We start from the raw sequence: 20,272 nt of genomic DNA, 5'->3' as shown, positions 1-20,272 counted from the left end.
ACTCAAGACACCTTTGCAGCTAGGCAGGGCATCCCATCAAAGACAGCAGATCCTCTCTTTATACATCACCCCGTCTCCATGGTAACCGTTTCTTCTCCCTCCCTCGACTCCATCCCATCTCTCTCTTTTATATTCGTTTTTTTTTTCTCTCTCTCCCACATGAGTACGTGCCTGTGAAGCAGAGGAGCGGTTGTCATTTCATCCCTAATTAAAAGGCTATTAGGTGGTACACAAAATCCATCCGTTACCTCCAAAGTGCGGTGATTAAAGTTCATTATCTGTGGAGACACCACTAGAGAGGCTAGGACAGTGATTAAAGTTCACGGAGATTCCGGGACAAGCGGATGCCATTGGGGTGGGGGGGGGGGGAGGGATGCGGGACAGGAGGGAGTGTTGGAGGAAAAACGGAAAAGGATAGGGGTGGAGTGGATTGAGGTCATGTGGAAATCTACACGTTGGATTATCAATTAGCCTTCATTACAGTGGGCCATAGCTCAGCAGATGGTAGAAATGGTTTGTGTTTTCTGCCTCTGTGACCTTCTGGCTGGATAAATTGACTGTGTTGCATTGTAGGCTGCTGAGGAATTATATGAATTTGTGTTTGATTGGTGTATTACATGTTTTTGCAGCCTGCTCACATGTGTGTATGGCTTGAAATAACAAGTAAAAATCAAACAGAGCATCATTTGCTTAGTTGTGTTTAGTCCAGAACAGTTTTACTTCTGCATTCCATTCCTCAGTATAAAAAGAAAATAACAAAATGGTGTAATCATGAATTACAGTGCATGTAATACAATTGCAGGAAAAATGTGGCAATTAAAGGTACAAACCAATGTCATATTGAAGGTACACTAACAGAAGATAAAAAAATTGAATGAAGCTTTTAGAAAATAATTAGAAATGCAGGGGACCATCTTCATACCCAGGCATTGTCTAGAAAGATGGTCCCAGGTAGTGTTGCAACTCAAAATGGACATTCATAAAGTACATTATAAATTTTGCCACTCACTGTGTCAAAAGCAATGCAGAGGACTTGTAGTAAAGTAAGGTGGGTATTGCGCTGTGATGATATGAAGTAAGTGGGAACCTATGGTATGGGTAAATGTGTTATAGAAATATTGGGAAATAAGGATTTTTTTTTCTAGTTTTCTCTTAAAAATGTTTTATGACATAAAATGCTTTAGATGGGAGAGGCAAAGAATTCTACACATCTGGTACATGATTCAATGATGTTAGTGCTTCAAGAGTTTTCAAAATGCAGAGTTTGTAGTAAAAGAAATGAAAAAGTTCAGGAAGACAATTAGATGTGTGCTTTTGCATAAAAACAGCAGTTGGAGAAATAAGAATATTATTACTTTCCAATAATTTGACTTGATAAAGAAGGGGATTGGAAGGGGTTGATTAAGGGGAATACATGCTTAATCCCACAATACGCTTCTTGAGAATAATTTGCACTAAATGAAATACACATTTGCTGTCCGATTCATACTTGACAAGTTCATATTCTCACAGCCACGGCAAAGATGTACAAGCTCTCAGCAGCATAAAGATGGAAGGGGGGGGGGGTAGGAGGCAGAGGGATTAATTGCAGTACCTCTATCCCCTTCCTTGCAATTACAATATAATTCAATCAAACTACTTCAAAATTAGTGGTCTGATTAAACTGTTGCATCAATTTGTGTCTAGCTTAAAGGAAACAAGCCGGCAGACTCTTCTCTCTGTAAAATCTGGTCAAATCCAACTGCCAAACCATGTGAGGTGGATAAAATAAATGCAAGCAATTAACCACTTAGAATCCAGGCTTCATTTGTTTCTTTCACTTATAACAACTGAAGAAAAACCTTTAAGGTAACTCCCCAGAAGGAAAAACTACCATAAGGAAAAGATTGGACAGAGTCAGGGAAGCAAGTAGAGAATAGGACCCTAAGGAGCGAAAACAAAACGGTCTGCTCCGAAATGGGTCGCGGAGACACGGACGGCACGCAATCCAAACTTGATGATATCACCCAATCTATCACAGGTTATTGCCATTATGCGTCGATTGCCCGAGATGACTTGGTTACATTGCCTATCTCCTCCACTGAATGGCAGATTTGATTGTGAATCGTTGTCTTGACGTTAGGTGGGCAAACCTACAGGTCTCAAATTTATTGCCTTGTGTGACTGGAAGAGCACTTTGGCCTGCTTTAGTTGCAGGAACAGCCATGTTCATATCTTTGTGTGTGTGTATCTCCATCTCTCTCATTCTCACTCTAAACTATTTCAAATGACTCTGGACAACTCTAAACTACTCCATATTACTCCAAACTACTATATTACTCCAAACTACACCACAAGAATCATCAAATAATGCGTTCTATGTTCAAATGTTTAAACTTTAAATTGAAACAAACAAGAAAATGTTGACCCTTTGAGTAAATACACAGGTATCTATATTGTCATCACTCAAAACTTATCTATGTGAAATCAGCCCACCAATATTAATTTCTTTGTTTATTTATGCTCGGTGTCAGTCTATTGAGCTTACCATTTTTTTTTCCGACGATGCAAATTAAAAAATTAATTCATTGCCCTTCTATGACAGCATAATTTAGTATTACTTTCTGCTGTATGTGTATCATTTTAGTATAATGAGTTCTTCTCTTATTTTTCATTTTCTTTTATATAATCATATTTCTCTTTATGATTGAGGTGTTTCCAATATTGTCAAATGTTAGGTGATTGAACCGCTGCGCCAGGATTGGTTGTCTACCTTCATTAGAACAATTGCATTTATTTGATTGCCCGTGCTACTCCTATTCATCTGATGTATCAACTGATCAATGTTTTTCAATTGTTAAATATATGACATCGTTTCCCAAAGAGATTTCAAAATTGAAAAAACAAAAATGAGATAATAAAGAGAATGAGAATACAGTCCTTTCTCTTTCCTCCACCTCCTCCGCATACAATATTTCACATCTGTACATGATAAAAAAAAAAAGTTGTACAAAGTTTCCATGAATTTGCAAACACATAATTTTCCATCCCTTCTGATAACTGAGCAATTTAGGAGACAATTGCCCCTAAACTCAAGGGATGGGAGTGGGGCGGGGAAGAGGGAAGAATGAAAAAAAAAAAAAACTCAGATGAAGAAGAGCTTTGCCTTGAGATGTCAACTAGAGATATGTATTTGAAAGCATGCAAGTGGATTTGGGTTACAGCTGTGTATACGAAACAAGTGTAGTTTTGGGGGAGGCCGGTGTGACGATAACATTCAAATCTTCACATCTGCCATCAACAGGTATTTCAACAAATGTTTCCTCTTCTAGATTTTATTTTCCTTCCATATAATTACATGACAGCTCCAAAGTAGATTCCCATCATCACCACAGAAGCAGGTGGTGGTTGCCATTGATGATTAACTTACATTCACTGAGAAACAAAAGAGGAAATAACGGCAAACTGGCAATGGGGTTGCTTTATTATGCCACGTAGTGAGCGATGCTAAAGTTGAATATTATGAAAAAAGATATTTTGTTCTGCATAGAGAGGTGCAGATTTTTTTTGAAAGAAAATATAAGTGTCACCACTAGGAAAGTAACTGTCATGTCACAAGCTGGCCACGATTACACTTGCGAACCTTAACTCTCCAAATTCTCTCAAATCTGTCCGCGACTCTGGCGTTTTGGCCAAAGCCTGGAGTGGGCTGCATGTCTGGGATAGAGTGAGGATCTACATACTATAAAGTCTTTTATCACTTTTACTCTAAGGTGGGGGAGGGGGATAAGTTGAGTGCAATTCCTGACATGACAGTGAAGGTGGTTTCCATTCTCTGTTTTTTCCCCCTCTTGTCAAAGTCCTTGTCACAAGAACTCCATCTACCCTACGCCCCCACAGAGCTCCTTCACAAAAGTAAGCCCTGAATTACCTTTCCATCACTGAATTTTTTTTTTTTTTGTGCTCTGCTTCCCTCCTTTAATATTTGAACCTATTGATGAGCAACTCCATCTCCCAGGGGGTGATCAGCAGAGGTGTATAAAAGTGTCTTTTTGAGGGTTGGATTGCATTCTGATAGGGTTAGCATTATGGTGGCTTCAGTGCTGTATTGGTACAAGGAATATCTTCCATAACAAACAAAACAACAAAATACCAACCACAAAAAACAAAAACAAACATACAAAAAAAAAAAAAATCTGATGAATTCCCGAGAAGTACCCTCAAACAATCATGTTCACTACTTTGGGCAAACATCATTGTTTGTAAGCATTAAATCTTAACCCATTGAGGATGAGTCCGAGTATACTCTGGCAGGTGTCCATGGGATATGCATGTTGTAGCAAAATCAGTCCATCCTCAACGGGTTAACTAAAGGCAAGCAATTGATGAAAGCATGTAAATGAAAGTTAAAACAAAAGAATGCCTCACTCCAGCCGTGTTGGTCTATTTTGACAGCATATGCACAGTCCAACCATATCAATGGCCACCAAATTTTACTTAATAGCAGCTCACATCTGTTAACCATTGCTAAAGTACTAATATGATTAACAAAAAGGCATTGGAATGCACCTAGACTGAGCATGATTTGCATGCTTCCATGTGACCTCTATGATTTAAAAAAAGACAATGCAGGGCACTTGAACATGCTCAGTCTAGGGAACAGTGTATTCTTGTGTCTTTTGTTAATCATATTAGTGCTTTTCCAGTGATTGGCAGATGAATCTTGTTGTTGTTGGTTTTATTTTGTGGGTGTATCCAAGTAATCTGAAGAAATGTGGTAGAAAAATTATTACAAAATATATGGCACATATCTAGATACTCTTCTTGTCACATAAGTGATGACAGGGTATTATCAATCAATAACAAGTCAGCATGTACTTGCATTGCAGAGTTTCTTTAAGTGTTGAAATCATATAGACTTCAAACTTGTATAGTCATCACCTGTCTTGTGTGGTCTCTATGCACAGGTTTGACTCTGTATTTACTAGACAACCTTTGAAGACATCCCTGATTGTTGCTGAGAAGATGAAGTCAAACTATAAGAAAATTGGTACCATATCCTACGTCAACTGCACACTGGCAGAAATTTTCCTAGACTACTGCCAAAGTGGAAATTTTCATGGTGTGGAAATTTCTACGCATTTTACGCGATGTGCAACGAGCTCAAAAACAGAAGTATAAGAGTATTTTTGCTTGCTACAATATATATGTAACACTAGTCCACATTTTGATTCCATGGAATTAAGAATGCTCAAAATTTACCTTACCTGGCAGAGCACCAAATATATATATATAATATATATATATATATATATATATATATATATATATATATATATATATATATATATATATATATATATATATAATATATATATATATATATATATATATATATATATATATATATATATATATATATATATATATATATATATACATGTATATTCACACCAAAATTTCCACTTTAACAGTAATAAATATTTCACCAGAATCTCCTTTCTCTGAGCAAGTGCTGAAATTATCTTTGGTAAATTAAAACGAAGAACAAACAAACAAAACAAAACAAAATAAAACAGCCCCAGGAAGTTTTTTTTTTCTACTATGATTATCCCTATTGCCTATTTTCAATAAAGGATCCTAAAGATTCATTATCAAGCACAAACTTTGAACAAATCATGTACCATCAACTCAAAGCAGCATGTAAGTCAAAGCCAATTCTGCTCAGAGAGTCATACCATTTACTTCTGAAAAGGCAAATGTAATTTCTCTTTTTATTTGGTCATTTCATCCCTTCCAGGTTTTTGGTCTTGTATATTCAGCATTCTCTTTTTTCTCTTTTTTTTTTTTGAAATTGCTCTTTAAATCAATTCTGACACATATCCAACTCCTGGGCACCTTTTCAATTTCTGATGACTAAATAGACCTTGTCATCCAATGTGTTTTTTTTTTCTCTTTTTTTTTTTGGTGTGTGTGTGTGTTTTTTTTTTTTACTCGCAAGCCAGAATTCTGCCACAGTTCAGTAACGGCATCGTTCGGGCCTGGTAATTGCTCTAACCTACGTGATGAAAAATGCCATCTTTGGAGAAAAAGGGGGAGAGGGAGTTAGAGGGAAGGGGAAGGAGAGGGATGTAAATGTCAGACTGGGAAATTAGAATCTGGCAGACAGGTCCTTGAGTGCAAAGATAAATGTGAAATCTTCTTACTGTCAGACCAAGGAAGGTGTCAGTCACTCTAGGGAGCTCTAGACGGCTTGATTGGCAGCCTGCTCTTTCTTCTGTTGGTCGAACAGACCCCCTTTTTAAATGTTTATGTTTGCTTGAATGAGCAAGATTTTCTTTGTTTGTTTGTAACTATGCTGTGTTATGGAGGAGAAAACATGCAAAAAACCATCAAGATAGATGAAAAAAATTCAGCAGCTTTCATCTAGGATAATCTTTGACCTTTCTGTATTCATTAGTGGAGATTACTCGTGGATTTTTATCAGTGCTGTGATTTACATGCTGCGTTCAGTTCTTGCAGAGTATGATGCTCAAGGCCTGAGCACTTCATTCTGAAAACTTTGCTCTTAAAAGGTCAGAGTTTATCTTGAGGAATGGGGTAATGATCAGCTCATAAGACGATGCCATTTAGAACAAGTTGAGACATATGTTATCCCCAAATTCAATATGCAACTAGAAACGTCGCTATGGCGACTGGTATGCCTCCGCCATAATGCATGATTCTCCTAATAGGTCTAGATAGTACATGTGGACAATGTGTGATCACATTTTCACAAAATTGGAAAAATATTAAAATGACAAGTTTGTCACAAATGTGTTGAATGTTCACCTTCCTTGAACTAGGTTTAATTGGATGAATAGGAGAGCATGTATTTGGGAATTTAAGGACTTTAACTTGACTTTGACCCATTCATACGTTTATGCATTGAGTAATTTTCAAGGTATGGAGAAAAAGTGCAATTTCTGTATTGAATAGTAAATTGTTACCATTTTCATCTGGCCTGTGACCCTAAAATTCATATGATAATCACTGTCAGGCAGAACATGCATAAATATGTAGTAAGTCTCAAGATTACTTGAGCCACTTCCAAGATATGGAGGAAAAAGTTAGTTCAGCTCTTTCACTTGATCTTTGACCTTTGAGGCAAAAAAAAACAAACAAACTTTCCAGAGAATCTCTATTAGGTGATACATGCATACACCAAGTGTAAAAAAAAAATAATCCTGCTGGCATGGCATTAACATGAGGGAAATAGTAAAATTTTGAAGTGTTGCCCTTGACCTTTGATCCCTGACCTTTGACCCCACGAACCCTAAATTGTCTAGATAAGCACTGCCAGTCAGTACATGTATATATACTATGTTCCATGAAGATACATTGAACAATTTCCAAGGTACGGAGAAAAAAGTGAAGTTTTAATATTTTTACTTGACCTTTTGACCTTTGACCTTTGACCTAATGACCCCAAACTTTTACCAGAGAATCTTAATTGGTTAATACATGTATACACTAAGTTTCAAGAAAATATCTTCAGGCATTGCATAGATATGGTGGAAATAGTGAAATTTTATGTATTTGACCTTGACCTTTTGACCTTTGACCTTGAGCATGTGCACCCAAAAGTTGATAGGCACAACTTCACCCCCTAATACACATACCTGCCAAGTTTCATTAGGATACCTCAAAAGGTTTTTTAGTTACGCTGTCCACAAAATTCATTACAGACGGACGGAAGGACGGAAGGACGGATGGACGGATGGACGGACAACCCGAAAACATAATGCCTGCGGCACCACTTCGTGGCGGAGGCATAAAAAAGCAAGGTGTGGGAAAGACATATAGCAGTGGCAGATCCAGGTGTAGGCACACGCTTTCCCTTTAATTTTTGTTAAAACAAAAGAAATAAAAAGAAAAAATGCCACTCCATCTTTAATTTTGTAAAGGCACCTCCCCTTTACGGAATTCTTGGATCCACCCCTGTATAGCAACCATGTCTGATCACGACAAGACCAGGAAAACAAAAAAGCTTGCGCAAATTTATGCATGACCTATCCTATCTTCTTGTCAACTACCCCATAGAGAAAGAATACCATTAAATGCTGGCTCAATGGTGCTTTACTTTCTTGCGTAACTAAACTCAATCTGATGACTGCATGGCCCAGTCGTGTTTAGTACACTTTAACCTTTCAAAGACTGTTCTTAAATGTACCAAAACTGGGAGTCATCACAATGAACAAGGTTTAATCTATATGTACAGCAAAGTCATCTTTGGTAGATATGAAAGTAGATATGGCAGTAGTACAATTTTTTTTTTTGACCGAGTTGTGAAGAGAAACCAATGTGCACACAAAATTAACATTCAAACAATAAAGTGCATGATCAGTTAGCAGAAATTCTAGAAATGAAAAAAATAATGCTCAATTGAAATATTCAAGTATTCAAATGGCTTTTTTTTTGTAGTAAAGTATCTTAAAGAATATGTGACCGTGCATCAGTAAACCAACAAAAAGGCGCACCCCTTGATTGTTTGTGAGGACTCAAAAAAGGTAAAATGGATAAACCAAGTCAGTCTTGAGTTTTTCATATTTCCTGAAAGAGTTATTCCACATTATACCTAAGTTTGGGATCATAACATGAATGGGAAAGTGTGTTTTCAGCAGTTTTTCTACAACACCTTTTTTTTTGTAGATATGTGTGATCAGGTAGTCTTAGAGGCCCCTTTTCATTTCTTGAAAATCTTTCGCACACTCTTCACTTTCAACTCTAATAACTTTTGAAAGTACGGTGCTACTGCTTTGAAAGTTGGCATGAATTATGGCCAAAATGTGTTAATAGATCATGCTGAATTTCAACTTAATTTCATAATCCCTTCACTGTTGTTGCTCCAGGGGTTTAAATCCTGTTTTCTTTTTTCTCCAATTCATCGCACAGCTAGCACAGCTTGGTAAACATTAAATGCTTGAATAGACCCTGAACTTCACAGCCTCCTTTCTCAGTTCATACTTTTCCAAAGTGTGAGCATTCTTTCCAATAGTTAGATAGGTTAGGAGAGTCCATTTGAATTGAGTTAGAGTCTGCTCTTTTTAGAATTTGCCCTTAACAAAAAAAAAAAATTCATGTCTGGCGACTTTGTGTTGGTTTGTTGATGCAGAGTCACATATAATACTGTTCTGGGATTCATTCTTTTTCTTCATCTTTTTTCATTTGACAGGGAATCTTGATCCATTCCTCAACATTTTTTCCCTTTCAAAGCTTACAGCGGCTACAACCACAAAACTGTTGTTCATATTTTTTCCAGTAAGAACTGGAGAAGAATTACATGTGCACGAGGGTATCCTATTTCTCATCGACAAAAGCCACCACTGCCTCATTTCTGGGGAATTCCAAGGTACCAGTTTAACTCTGTGGTTAACTTTCCTCAGCCACACGTCAGCGCGGAAACAAGCCGTCAAGAGTGTCTGACCAGACTGTGGCATGTGAAGGGTTTTCTTGCATTAATTTCTCCTGAGCAGGTATCATGACTTGGTAAAAAGATTCAAGCACATTTATATTGGAGAAGCTGCTCTTTTTTTTTTTCAGAGAGAGAAATACATACAGTGTAGAGAGAAAAAAGCTGCAACTGTATCAAATATCACTCTTGAAAAGTCACTTGCAGAAAAACCGACAGGACTTGCAACTGTTGTATCTATAGTTGCCTACTCACAATGCTGATCAAACATTACTGACATTACAATGTTTTTAAACAGCTTTTCATTAGAGGTTAATGTGTAGCTATGTATGTGTGCCACTCAGAATATGTATGGGTTGTTTGTATATGAGAAATAAACTACTGTATACGCCCAATATTTCATGAGGTTTTTATTTTCGCGAATTTCGCGAGTCAGGTGCTATTCGCGAAAATAAAGACACGCGAAAATATTGACTCTGATCCCAATGTGAATGTAACGTACGTGTGTACACTTCTCAGTTCCAGTACAGAACTCCACGATCGCGAATTTAACCACACGCGAAATTGTAAGGAATTCCCGATTCGCAAAATTTTAGACTAGCGAAATATTTGGCGTATACAGTATCTCCAATGAGAACAGTCTCCTCATGAAGGATGTATCTCTCAACACAATTATTGCTCAATTTTGAGTGGGAACATGACTCCTCTCTCCCCCCTCCCCCCATTGCCATGACTAGCACATAAGATTAACTGTTATATTGCAAGGATAAACAATTGATTAACAGATCTACACACTGTACTATACTTAACAGATCTTGCATGCATTTATGTAAAGCTACTTTCAGAGGATTACTGGAAAAAGAGAACAGAGACTTTCCTAGGATGGACCAAAGTCTGTTCACTCCTCTGACAGGGAAGAAAAGAAATTCAAATCACCATTAAATGCTAATCTAAGATAAAAGGGGAGCACAGAGTGGATATCACATCTTCCAATATGGTAGATTATTAACTTGGCAAGATGCCGGCAGTGAGCTGCAGCAAAGCCAAAGGCATGTTCTTAAACCTGGATACATGACGTATGTATTTCCTTTATCTTATTTTCTAATGATATTCATACTTTTGACATAACAAATACATGTATATACACTGTTTTACCACACCTCAACAACATTGCAATTGTGGAATTTACTCCCTCGATCTCTATATAAATGGCTAATTTGTAATATTTTTTTTTTCTGCACCAACAAAAAAAGCACACACATTCATGTATGGGTGGGACTAGAATGAATCAGAGTGCATGAAAAACAAAGTTCCATCTCTCCTCTGGGTTTTGCCTTGCCCTACAGTAATACAAACTCACATTGATTTTGTGAAGATTAATCTTTATAAGACAAGATGCAGAGAAAGGGACAGAGAGACACAGATATAGACAAAGAGAAAAAGAATGAAATATGAAAGAAGAAAGAGAAAAATTAAGGCAAACATTCAGCAAGACCTATTTTTCTATAACCTATTTATTAATTTTGTTTTATTTATTTCATGCTGCAGGGTTGGCCATAAAAAAAGAGTTTCCTATTTGTTTACTTCACACCCTGTACCTTAATTCCTTGGGCCTCCTCCCCCTTCCCCCTTCACACCCCCACCCGCACCTCAACACATGACATGATGGCCAAAAATTTAGATCAACGTGCGACGTAACTTGTAGGGGAAGACTCCGACACAAGGGCAGGGCCTACTTGAGCTAGGAGTCCCTTCTCTCAATGAGCCATCAATATTTGATCTGTTCTCTCCTGAAAAATTTCTCCCTCCCGTGGGTGGTGCTGCAAGAACTTTTTGCTTCCTTCTCTTTGTAGGGGGGCAGTTATTTGCACTTTGCCCCATTTCTCTCGCCATTAGCCGCTGAAAAATCAGCGAAAAATCAGATGCATGGTGGGAGGCAGCTGTATGGCATGCCGTGATTGTATCTTTTAGGCATGGAGTGCAATCATTCTCCTTACTGTATAAGCTGTTACTTTTGCGAGGGTTTAATTTTCGTAAATTTAGCAAATCACAGTTGGACCGCGAATTTAACAACACGCGAAAATGTCACCATACACTAAGGTACTATAGTAGTGCCCTTATGAGGGCCTCTGTGTCAATTCGCGAAAACAACATCTCGCGAAAATGTCCGTGACCTTCTCACTCGCAAAAATATCTGTACGCAAAAATAACAGCGTATATAGTATTAGAAGATAGCCACCCATCATGTCCTCTGGTAATATCACTGCAAAAATCATTACATTATCCTCACTGCAACTCTGAATTTTTGACTGCCTATCCATTCTTGGAGAATAATTATCAAATTGGTACAAAATCTGATGAAATAATGCAAAAATCTTAGCATTTTGATGAAGCATTAAATTTCAATCTTTTAAAATGTGATGTCAATTTCATGGATCAGTCATAGATTTTACTAGCCAGTTGAAAGCCTCTTGATATATAATCCCCTTATCATCGAATACTCTCATTTCTATGCCGTAGCGACTGTAGTTATTTATTCATTTATTTATTTATTTATTTATTTTTTGCTTGCTTGCTCGCTTGCTTGCTTACTTCAGTTGGGGGGGGGGGGGTTATGGCACAAGTGAAGCAAGTTTGCAGAAGGTTAATTTGAAACCAGCAAACAAAACAAGCTTAAAGCAGAACAACATTTAGAACAACAGCCATTAAATACATTTTGCAGGTGCTGTAGGTTTGCACTTGCTGAATCGCCACTAAAGAGTATAGTTACATAAGCTCTGCAGGTTGTGGACTGGCTGACCAATCACTAGCCATTACTCTGTATCATGCACTATGTGTGTCGGCAAGTAGGAGACAGTTACTTAGAATCATATCTAGATGAGAATCAGTTCAGAATTTTAGATTCCAAATATTTCATGGTGCTGATTATAGATACAACTATTCACAACAAAACATAAAAGGAGATAGGATGGCAGTAAAACAATTAACTTTGATTATTAAAGTTGTTATGGAAATAGATGGAATATCATTCAAATACCTGCAATCATGAATCTACCAGGGTAGACTATAAACTAATGCAATGCTCCTCAACATCACTTGTTATGATTATTCAAACTTTCATTCAATCACCAATCTTGCAGCCAGATTGCTATCAATACGAAGAACATAAATATTATCACTGAAGTGCCTGTTACCATCCATAAGAGAAAGGATGGATTTATCGATTTGACATTGTAAGAGGATAAGGATGCAAGAAAGACACTAAGTGAGGAGAAGATTAAAAAAAATAATGGAAATCTTGGAGGGCTCTGGGGAAATATTCGACAGGTGTGAGTGGAATCCCCATAGCAAATATTTGGTCTTGCAAATAGAAATCAAAAGTGCAAAGCAATAGTGCAATGCTGCTTTTGACAAAAGTTTATTGAACTTGGAGGCTTGTCATGCTTGTGGGGGTGGGGGGGGGGGGAGGAAGAACAAATGCAAATGATGTTCACCAACAAGTCTGAAATGGCATAAATATTAATAAGCATCAATGATGTTGACATTGGCCAGAGAAACTATCACGTTGGCAAAGCTCTTCTTCTTTTTTTTTAATACCATTTGTACTTCCTGCCTCAAATGGGATCTTTGCTGCGACAAATGAGGGGTGTGACATTTGCAATTACATACTTTGACACATCATGCACGTCAGGCTCGGAAGGTGGGAGAACAAATTCACAAATGCATGCATTAGGAACGACCTGAATTAATGGATTACGCCTGATGGTAGCAACTACGGATTGGCAATACTCTTCTGACGTTATAAAGCCTTTAGTGGTTGCATCTTAAACAACAGAGAAAGAGAGAGAGAGAGAGAGAGAGAGAGCATAATTCCCTGCAAGCGCTCATTGTCAACTCCAAGATTGCGCTCGGGTGATAAAACTTCCTCCGTTACCATGGACACTCGAATAAATGACTGTGTCGTGATTTATACTGGTCGTTAAACCCACGCCCGTGGAGAAGAAGATATGCCCGTGCCACACACTGGGATGCAAGACAAAGGGCAGTGCAGCAGGGATTGACTCAGAGGGAGAGACTGGGAAATATCTTCTGGATTTCCTTACAAGTGCCTCCTTCTCAGAATGAGAAAATCTGATGCGAAATTTCACAAGATTTTGTACATTTCTGTTAACAAGCCTGAACAGTGGGTGTATTTTCAAAACTCTTGTTTCACAGTGTGGATGTAACCTGCCTTTCGGTTTTATGGAATCAAAACCTTGAGCAAACAGAGCATTCTCTATGTGTTTCCATTTTGTATGACTTCCTTTTGGTAAACTTTTTAGGGCATATTCAGGCCCAAACAAGACATCTTCATATCATACCTTTACAACATATATCATTTGTGACCGTGCACCTCAAAACGAACATAAAGTCGCACACACTGATTCTGCGTGAGGACTGAAAATAAGTGAAATGGGTCAACCTTGCCGAACTTGACTTTTTCATATTTTCTGAAAGAGCGGGTCTTCTTTTACATTATGCTAAAATTTGGTATCATAAAACGGGCGGGAAAGTGTGTTTTTTTAGCAGTTTATCTCAAACATTTTTGGTAGAATAGTGTGATTAGGTGTGTCTTTAGAATCCCTTTTTCATTTATTGAAAAACCTTGTCCACACTCTTCACTTTCAACTATAATAACTTTTGAAAGAATAGTGCTACTGCTTTGAAAGTTGGCATTAATTATGGACAGAATGTGTTAATGAGGCATGCTTACTTTCAGTTTAATCTGATAATTCCTTCATTGTTGTTACTCTGGTGGTTTACTTCCTGTTTTTTGTCCCATTCATCACACAGCCAGCACGGTTTGGTAAAGATTAAGCGCTTGAATAGACACTGTACTTCAGAGCCTCTTTTCTCAGTTCACACGTTTCCTGAGTTTGTGCTTTCTTTCCAATATTTAGATAGGTTAGGAGAGTCCATTTGATTTGAGTTATACATCATCTTAAAGCTTAAAGTCAGCTCTTTCAGAATATGGTGTTAACTAAAAATTCATTTCTGGCGACTTTTTGTTTGTTTTGAGGTGCAGGGTCACATTTATTCTTTCTAGCCTGTCCCTCTGTCGCTTACGAAACATATCTTCCATTTTCCATTTTCGTGTTGGTACTTTTATGCATTATCAGGCCACAAGCAGTAACATAAAACCCTTTTTCTTTCAAAACATCTTTTTTTCAGAGAAAGAAACAGAACAAGAGAGACCTCCTTCCTCTGTCGATAATTAGATGGAACAACAGCCACCCACCTTCCCTCCTCAGAAGAATGCATCAATTGTGGGGTTACATTGCCAGCCATCCGATACCCCTTCTCTCCCCCCCCCCCCCTTCCTTCTACCTTGATCGCCACAGTGTCTTGGGGCAGTGTAGATACATCAAACCAGAATTTTGAAGGTGGGCCATCAGAACAAATACCAGGTAAGAGGGTGAACAAGAAGACAGAAAGATAGAGGGAGAAAGCTGACAAGGATGAGGAAATGAGAGAAAGAAAGAATACATAAGAAGAGAGAGGAGAGAGAATGGGAAGAGATAAAAAGAATGAGATAATGAGATAAGGAAGGCAGGAAGATGGGAGAATCAGACAACAACTACTTCAGAGGTCATGCAGGAATGGGTTGTTTGGGAAATATAAGGTAGTGTTGAGTAAATAATCAGGGGACATCTAGATATTGAAAGAGTGGGGACCCAAGAAACCAGATCACTCGTTTAAACTGAATGATATATGATAATAGTGATGAACCAGTGATGGAAAACAGAACAAACAAAAATTAAGAGAAGAAGGAGAAAGAAAGATATGTGTGGTATATTGGACTGAGAGACAGATAGACACATAGAAATAGATAGATGAAAAAAAGAAAAGAAAGTAAGGTAAGGGTATTTACAAGGTGAAAAAGTATGAAAACAGGAAACATGAATAGAAGTGGAAGGCAAATTTGCAAAGCTCAGAAAGAAGAGAAGACCATAAACATAGGTAGGAGATAATAACAAAGTAAAAGTGGAGAGAAATAGAGGGGGGGGGGGTGGGAAGAAAAAGGAGAGAAGAAGTGGAGAAAAATTGGGGGCAATAGGGCCAACAATGAGAACGCTACACAGCATCCTGTATTCTGTAAGTCAGGGATGGATCAATGTTTTCCCCAAATCCATTATTCATGCCAGTTATCCTCCCTTCTCTTCCTCCTCGCACAGACCGCAGCCTGCTTTCAACAGCTCCCTTCCATAATTCATACCTCAAATGTGTTGGCAAGAAACAAAAGGGGCCCATGCAATCTTGAGATACATTCCTCCTCCTCCCCTTTCTCTTCCACTCCCCCCCCCCCTTCTTTCAATGCTCCAGCTTCCATAATTTATACCTGAATGTGTTGGCAAGAAACAAAAGGGGCCAATCCTCAAGAACATTTCCCCATCCCCTCCCATTCTTTCAACTCTTCTTTCCATAATTCATACCTAACTGTCTTGGAAAGAACCAATTAACCCATTGAGGACGAGTCCCAAGTATACTCGGGCAGGTATCCATGGGAAATGCGTGTTGTAGCAAAATGAAACCATCCTCAATGGGTTACAGGGGCCAATCCTGAGGAACATTTCTCCCCTCTTCACTCCCTCCTCCTCCTCCCCTTCTGCTCCCTAAGCATCACCCCAAGGGGTCGTGTCTGCAGTGTTTCGTCTGGACTGGGATGCTCTACCGTGCTTGCAGCTAAATGTGACCTTCTACAGGTCGAACAAGAGGCACTCTTACATCCTTGACAATTCTTGGTCTTGGTCTAGTATCTCTCGTCATGTTGGCATCATGTTTGATCAGTCCTCGACCGCTATTCTGGAGTAATCTCATGATCTACTCTCACAAGTTGGTAAAATGGCACAAGTAGGTAAAATGGCCCAAACCAGAACATTTTTCTCCATCTCCTTGGTTTCAACTACAATTTTGTGGATATCGTATAGGTTAACTTGCATTGAATTTTCTTTCTAAATTACAGTATTCACAGACAGAAAAGAAAACACTTCCAAACTCTTCATCAACTAATGATTTTAATTTAAATAGAATTGAATTGATTTGAATCATCAAATTTGTGTGTACGCTCACAACCCCACCACTCATCAAATTCAATTCTACAGACATCAAAACACACGTGTGCTAAAGTAATCATTATAAACCATGCACACACACAATCATATGTACACACAGTTACAACATGTACTGTAGAACCAGCTATTTTTGTGTACAGATATTTTCGCAAATTTGGTCACAGACATTTTCTTGAGATGTTGTTTTTGCAATGTGACACAAAGGTTTGTTCCAAGTGCGCTAATTCCAGTCTACTTGCAATATCTCTACCTGTGTGGGCCAACAGTGATTCGCAAAATTCGTAAAATTAAACCCTCATGAAAATAATAGCTCTGACACCTTTCTTGCGCTAAATACTCATCAAAAACTGTAAACACACAGACACAATCATGTACATGTATACTCGCAGATGGGGTGATCAGAAAAAAAAAAGAAGCACACTTCATTCACACATACAGACACATAGCAAAAGCCTTCCTCAAATAGGGACTTGAACCCACGATCTCATGACAGCAGTGGCCACCAACCACCCATCCGTTTGGTGTCTTACCTGTTTGAAGCCTCTATACATCAGCTGCAGCTCCTTCTTGGAGAATTTGGTCATCTTGCAGAGTTTGTCTAGACCTTCTGGCTTGTAGCGCACTGTCTGCATGTCAATGTCCTCCAGATCATGGTCTAAAAAGGAAGAAAAGAGTGAACGAAAATTCAAACAAAAATAAGACGTCTCGCTAAGAGCGTGGTTGCCGCCTCATATCAAAATGGTACAACAATTTGGTAGAATCTGTATCTCTCCATTACAAATATTTATGCACAAAGCTTATGGACCTGGGGAATGAACCAGTTTTCACAGACCCAGGGAATGAACCAGTTAAGAAAACTCTTCTTTAAGAAGTTATATCAATGAGTAAAATGTACAATAGTATATAGAAGAATTTAAAATGAATATGTTCTATTGGTATAACAAATTGGTGCTGTTGTTGTTTTGTTCCAGTGTTCCACGTCTTACAAGCTTGGCTTTTTTAGTGGAACACTGCTTTCCATCATTGTGATTATTTACTATTTTTGTTGCCATGGCAAAGTGCATTGTTTCTTTTTGACGACATCATTCGTGTATACACTTTATATTGTATTAAAAAAAAAAAAAAACCTTATCAGACGAGTGTAAGAGAAATGAAAAAAAATTGTATCACTTTGAATCATGTCAACTTTTTCCTTTTTTTTTTCTTTTTGATGATGGAAATAAATAAACTATTGAATTGAATTGAATTGAAAGCAAAATTTTGCTTCTTCTACTCTGAACTCATAATACAGTCACATTTCATATCAAATTCAGACAATAACTTGTTGCAAAGACAACGCTGGCTTGTACACCTTTCCTTCATTGTGAAACTGCGTGGAATAACAAACCACAGGAAAGGCTCGGCAGTAGAATGACGGAAACATGATTGACTGCAAGGTTTCAAGATGCCATATGATAAGGATAAGACGGATGAATCAATTTCCTACTGTATTTTCATTTTTACGAGTGACAGGAGTGTCAGTAAGGCTCATTTAGAATCTAATTATTCTATCCTTTGTACACAGATTTACAAAATATGATTAAAAGGAATGACTACTTCACAATGAAGTAGGCATTGTTATTCTCTTGGATAGTAGATAGAAGATAAGAATAAGGTAAGATGATGAGTTCAAAGAAACAGAATGAATGGAGATGGGTTGAGGGAAGGAGAGATAATATGATTGCATCAGTTTCAATATCTACAAGTGTCACCGTTATGTAAGAAAGTACATTAGTTTCACAATCTATAAGTGTCACCGTTATGTAAGAAAGTACATTAGTTTCACAATCTACAAGTGTCACCGTTATGTAAGAAAGTACATTAGTTTCACAATCTACAAGTGTCACCGTTATGTAAGAAAGTACATTAGTTTCACAATCTACAAGTGTCACCGTTATGTAAGAAAGTACATTAGTTTCACAATCTACAAGTGTCACCGTTATGTAAGAAAGTACATTAGTTTCGTAATCTACAAGTGTCACCGTTATGTAACAAAGTACATTATCCTCCCACAAGTTTTTACCCAGTATCTTTTTTTTTATTTCATCCAATTCACATATTACAATTATGAAAAAGTAGACAAACCTTTTTTTTTCAAAATCTAAATGTGTACAATAAACACTGAATAAATCAGACACTTCATACCCATCATTACACAATGATAAAGCATTTTCAAGAAAACTGATGAAAATGCAATACATTGCAAGGAAGGATTGAACAAAACACATTATAGACAACAAACTTGCACACTCTCACAGACAACACAAACACAGACACACGAACTCACACACACACACACATGCACACATAAAGGACAGTGTAATGCCCTCTGGGCCAGACTCGACTGACGAGGCCCCTCGGAATGTTCTTTATCGTGCCCAAATGGGTCGTTACGCGTCACTCCATGGGGGCAGTCTCCAGACATGTTTGGTACCTGATCTGCATTCAAGTTTGTAATAGGGGGTGGAGGATGCGGAGGGGTAATCAGAGCAGACTTTATGGCAACTCACCATAGTGACTGGTAAACTTTCAAAACTTTTCTGTTCTACATACAAGTAAATTTAGAATACTTTAAGAACTGCAGGCAAAAATAACAGAAATCATTAATGCATTTTGATTGTTTTTTATTCCAGTCAAGGGGGGGGGGGGTTATATTTTGATACATAAGTACTATATTTTAGATATATCATGCAGTATACTCTTACAAAATTTGAGATGGCGAACCTCTAGTAGAGGGGTCTACTGTTAAAGGCTGAATCAATGTGGTATGGTTGGTCACGATAGATGCAGTTTGTCACAAATGTTGACTTTATCAATATATGAATCTAAATGAACATTCATATGGATGTATGGAATTTTTAGGGTATAAAAGTCAGTGAATAACATCTGGACAATGAGATACCTGGCACAAATCATGTTTATTTCGATTGTTATTATTGATATCATGATTACTACTACTACTACTACCACTGCTATCATTTTCATCATCATCATTATTGATGCCTTTGTGATCAGTATCATATTCATTGTCATCCTTATTATCATCTTCATATGGCATCTGTGCCACAAGTCAAATCTAATAAAATGACAAACAATATTTGAACAATATATACACCAGTGAATCACAGCTCATAGACAAATAATCTTTCAGAAATGTTTTAGCATCTCTGCTTCATACAATCAATCCAAATTACTGCTCCCTATCCCCCTCCTCCTTCTATTCTACACATGAGCATCAGTAGTCTGTAATTCCTTCAATACACTCACACAAAATAAACTGGCCCAGCATGGGTTGACCTTGCTTGTATCCAAATCTGTGCATGTACCGCAGTGCGACTAAATGGCACGCTTTGGGGGAGTGCGTTGAATATGATCTGTTGCCAGCAAGTTACTGAGCATAATTAGAGCAGTATTTCATGCCAAAACAGGAGGTGTACTGGACGTATCACTGCACATATTTCGTAGCTGTCCCCCTTCATGTATGCGAGGGCTCCAGAGAATAGAGGGGGATGAGTAATAAGCCTACGTGTGTGATTCTCTTCATTGTGACTGCATGGTCAAACTTGATGAGGATTCAGGCGAAAGCAGGATGTAAAATGGGTGCCTTCTTGCTATGATCACACAGCACCACCATATCGACCCATCTCTCTCCATCTACATGACCGTACCATTGGGATTTGAAATTTCATTA

At 37.9% G+C, this 20,272-nt stretch overlaps 1 protein-coding gene across 1 annotated transcript in view; it reads right to left on the bottom strand.

The window, feature by feature from the left end:
- The window catches only part of LOC140242071 (Kv channel-interacting protein 4-like), a 64,026-nt gene extending 46,833 nt beyond the window's left edge, over positions 1–17,193 (bottom strand). The window contains exon 1 of the mRNA XM_072321830.1: positions 17,073–17,193. Within this exon, the coding sequence (XP_072177931.1) occupies positions 17,073–17,174 (102 nt within the window). The 5' untranslated portion in view covers positions 17,175–17,193. The remainder of the gene's footprint in view (positions 1–17,072) is intronic.
- Positions 17,194–20,272: the final 3,079 nt, after the last annotated feature.

This window comes from Diadema setosum, chromosome 18 (assembly GCF_964275005.1).
Source record: "Diadema setosum chromosome 18, eeDiaSeto1, whole genome shotgun sequence".
In the NCBI taxonomy this organism is placed as follows: Eukaryota; Metazoa; Echinodermata; class Echinoidea; order Diadematoida; family Diadematidae; genus Diadema; species Diadema setosum.
This window is presented reverse-complemented; position numbering and strand designations above follow the sequence as displayed.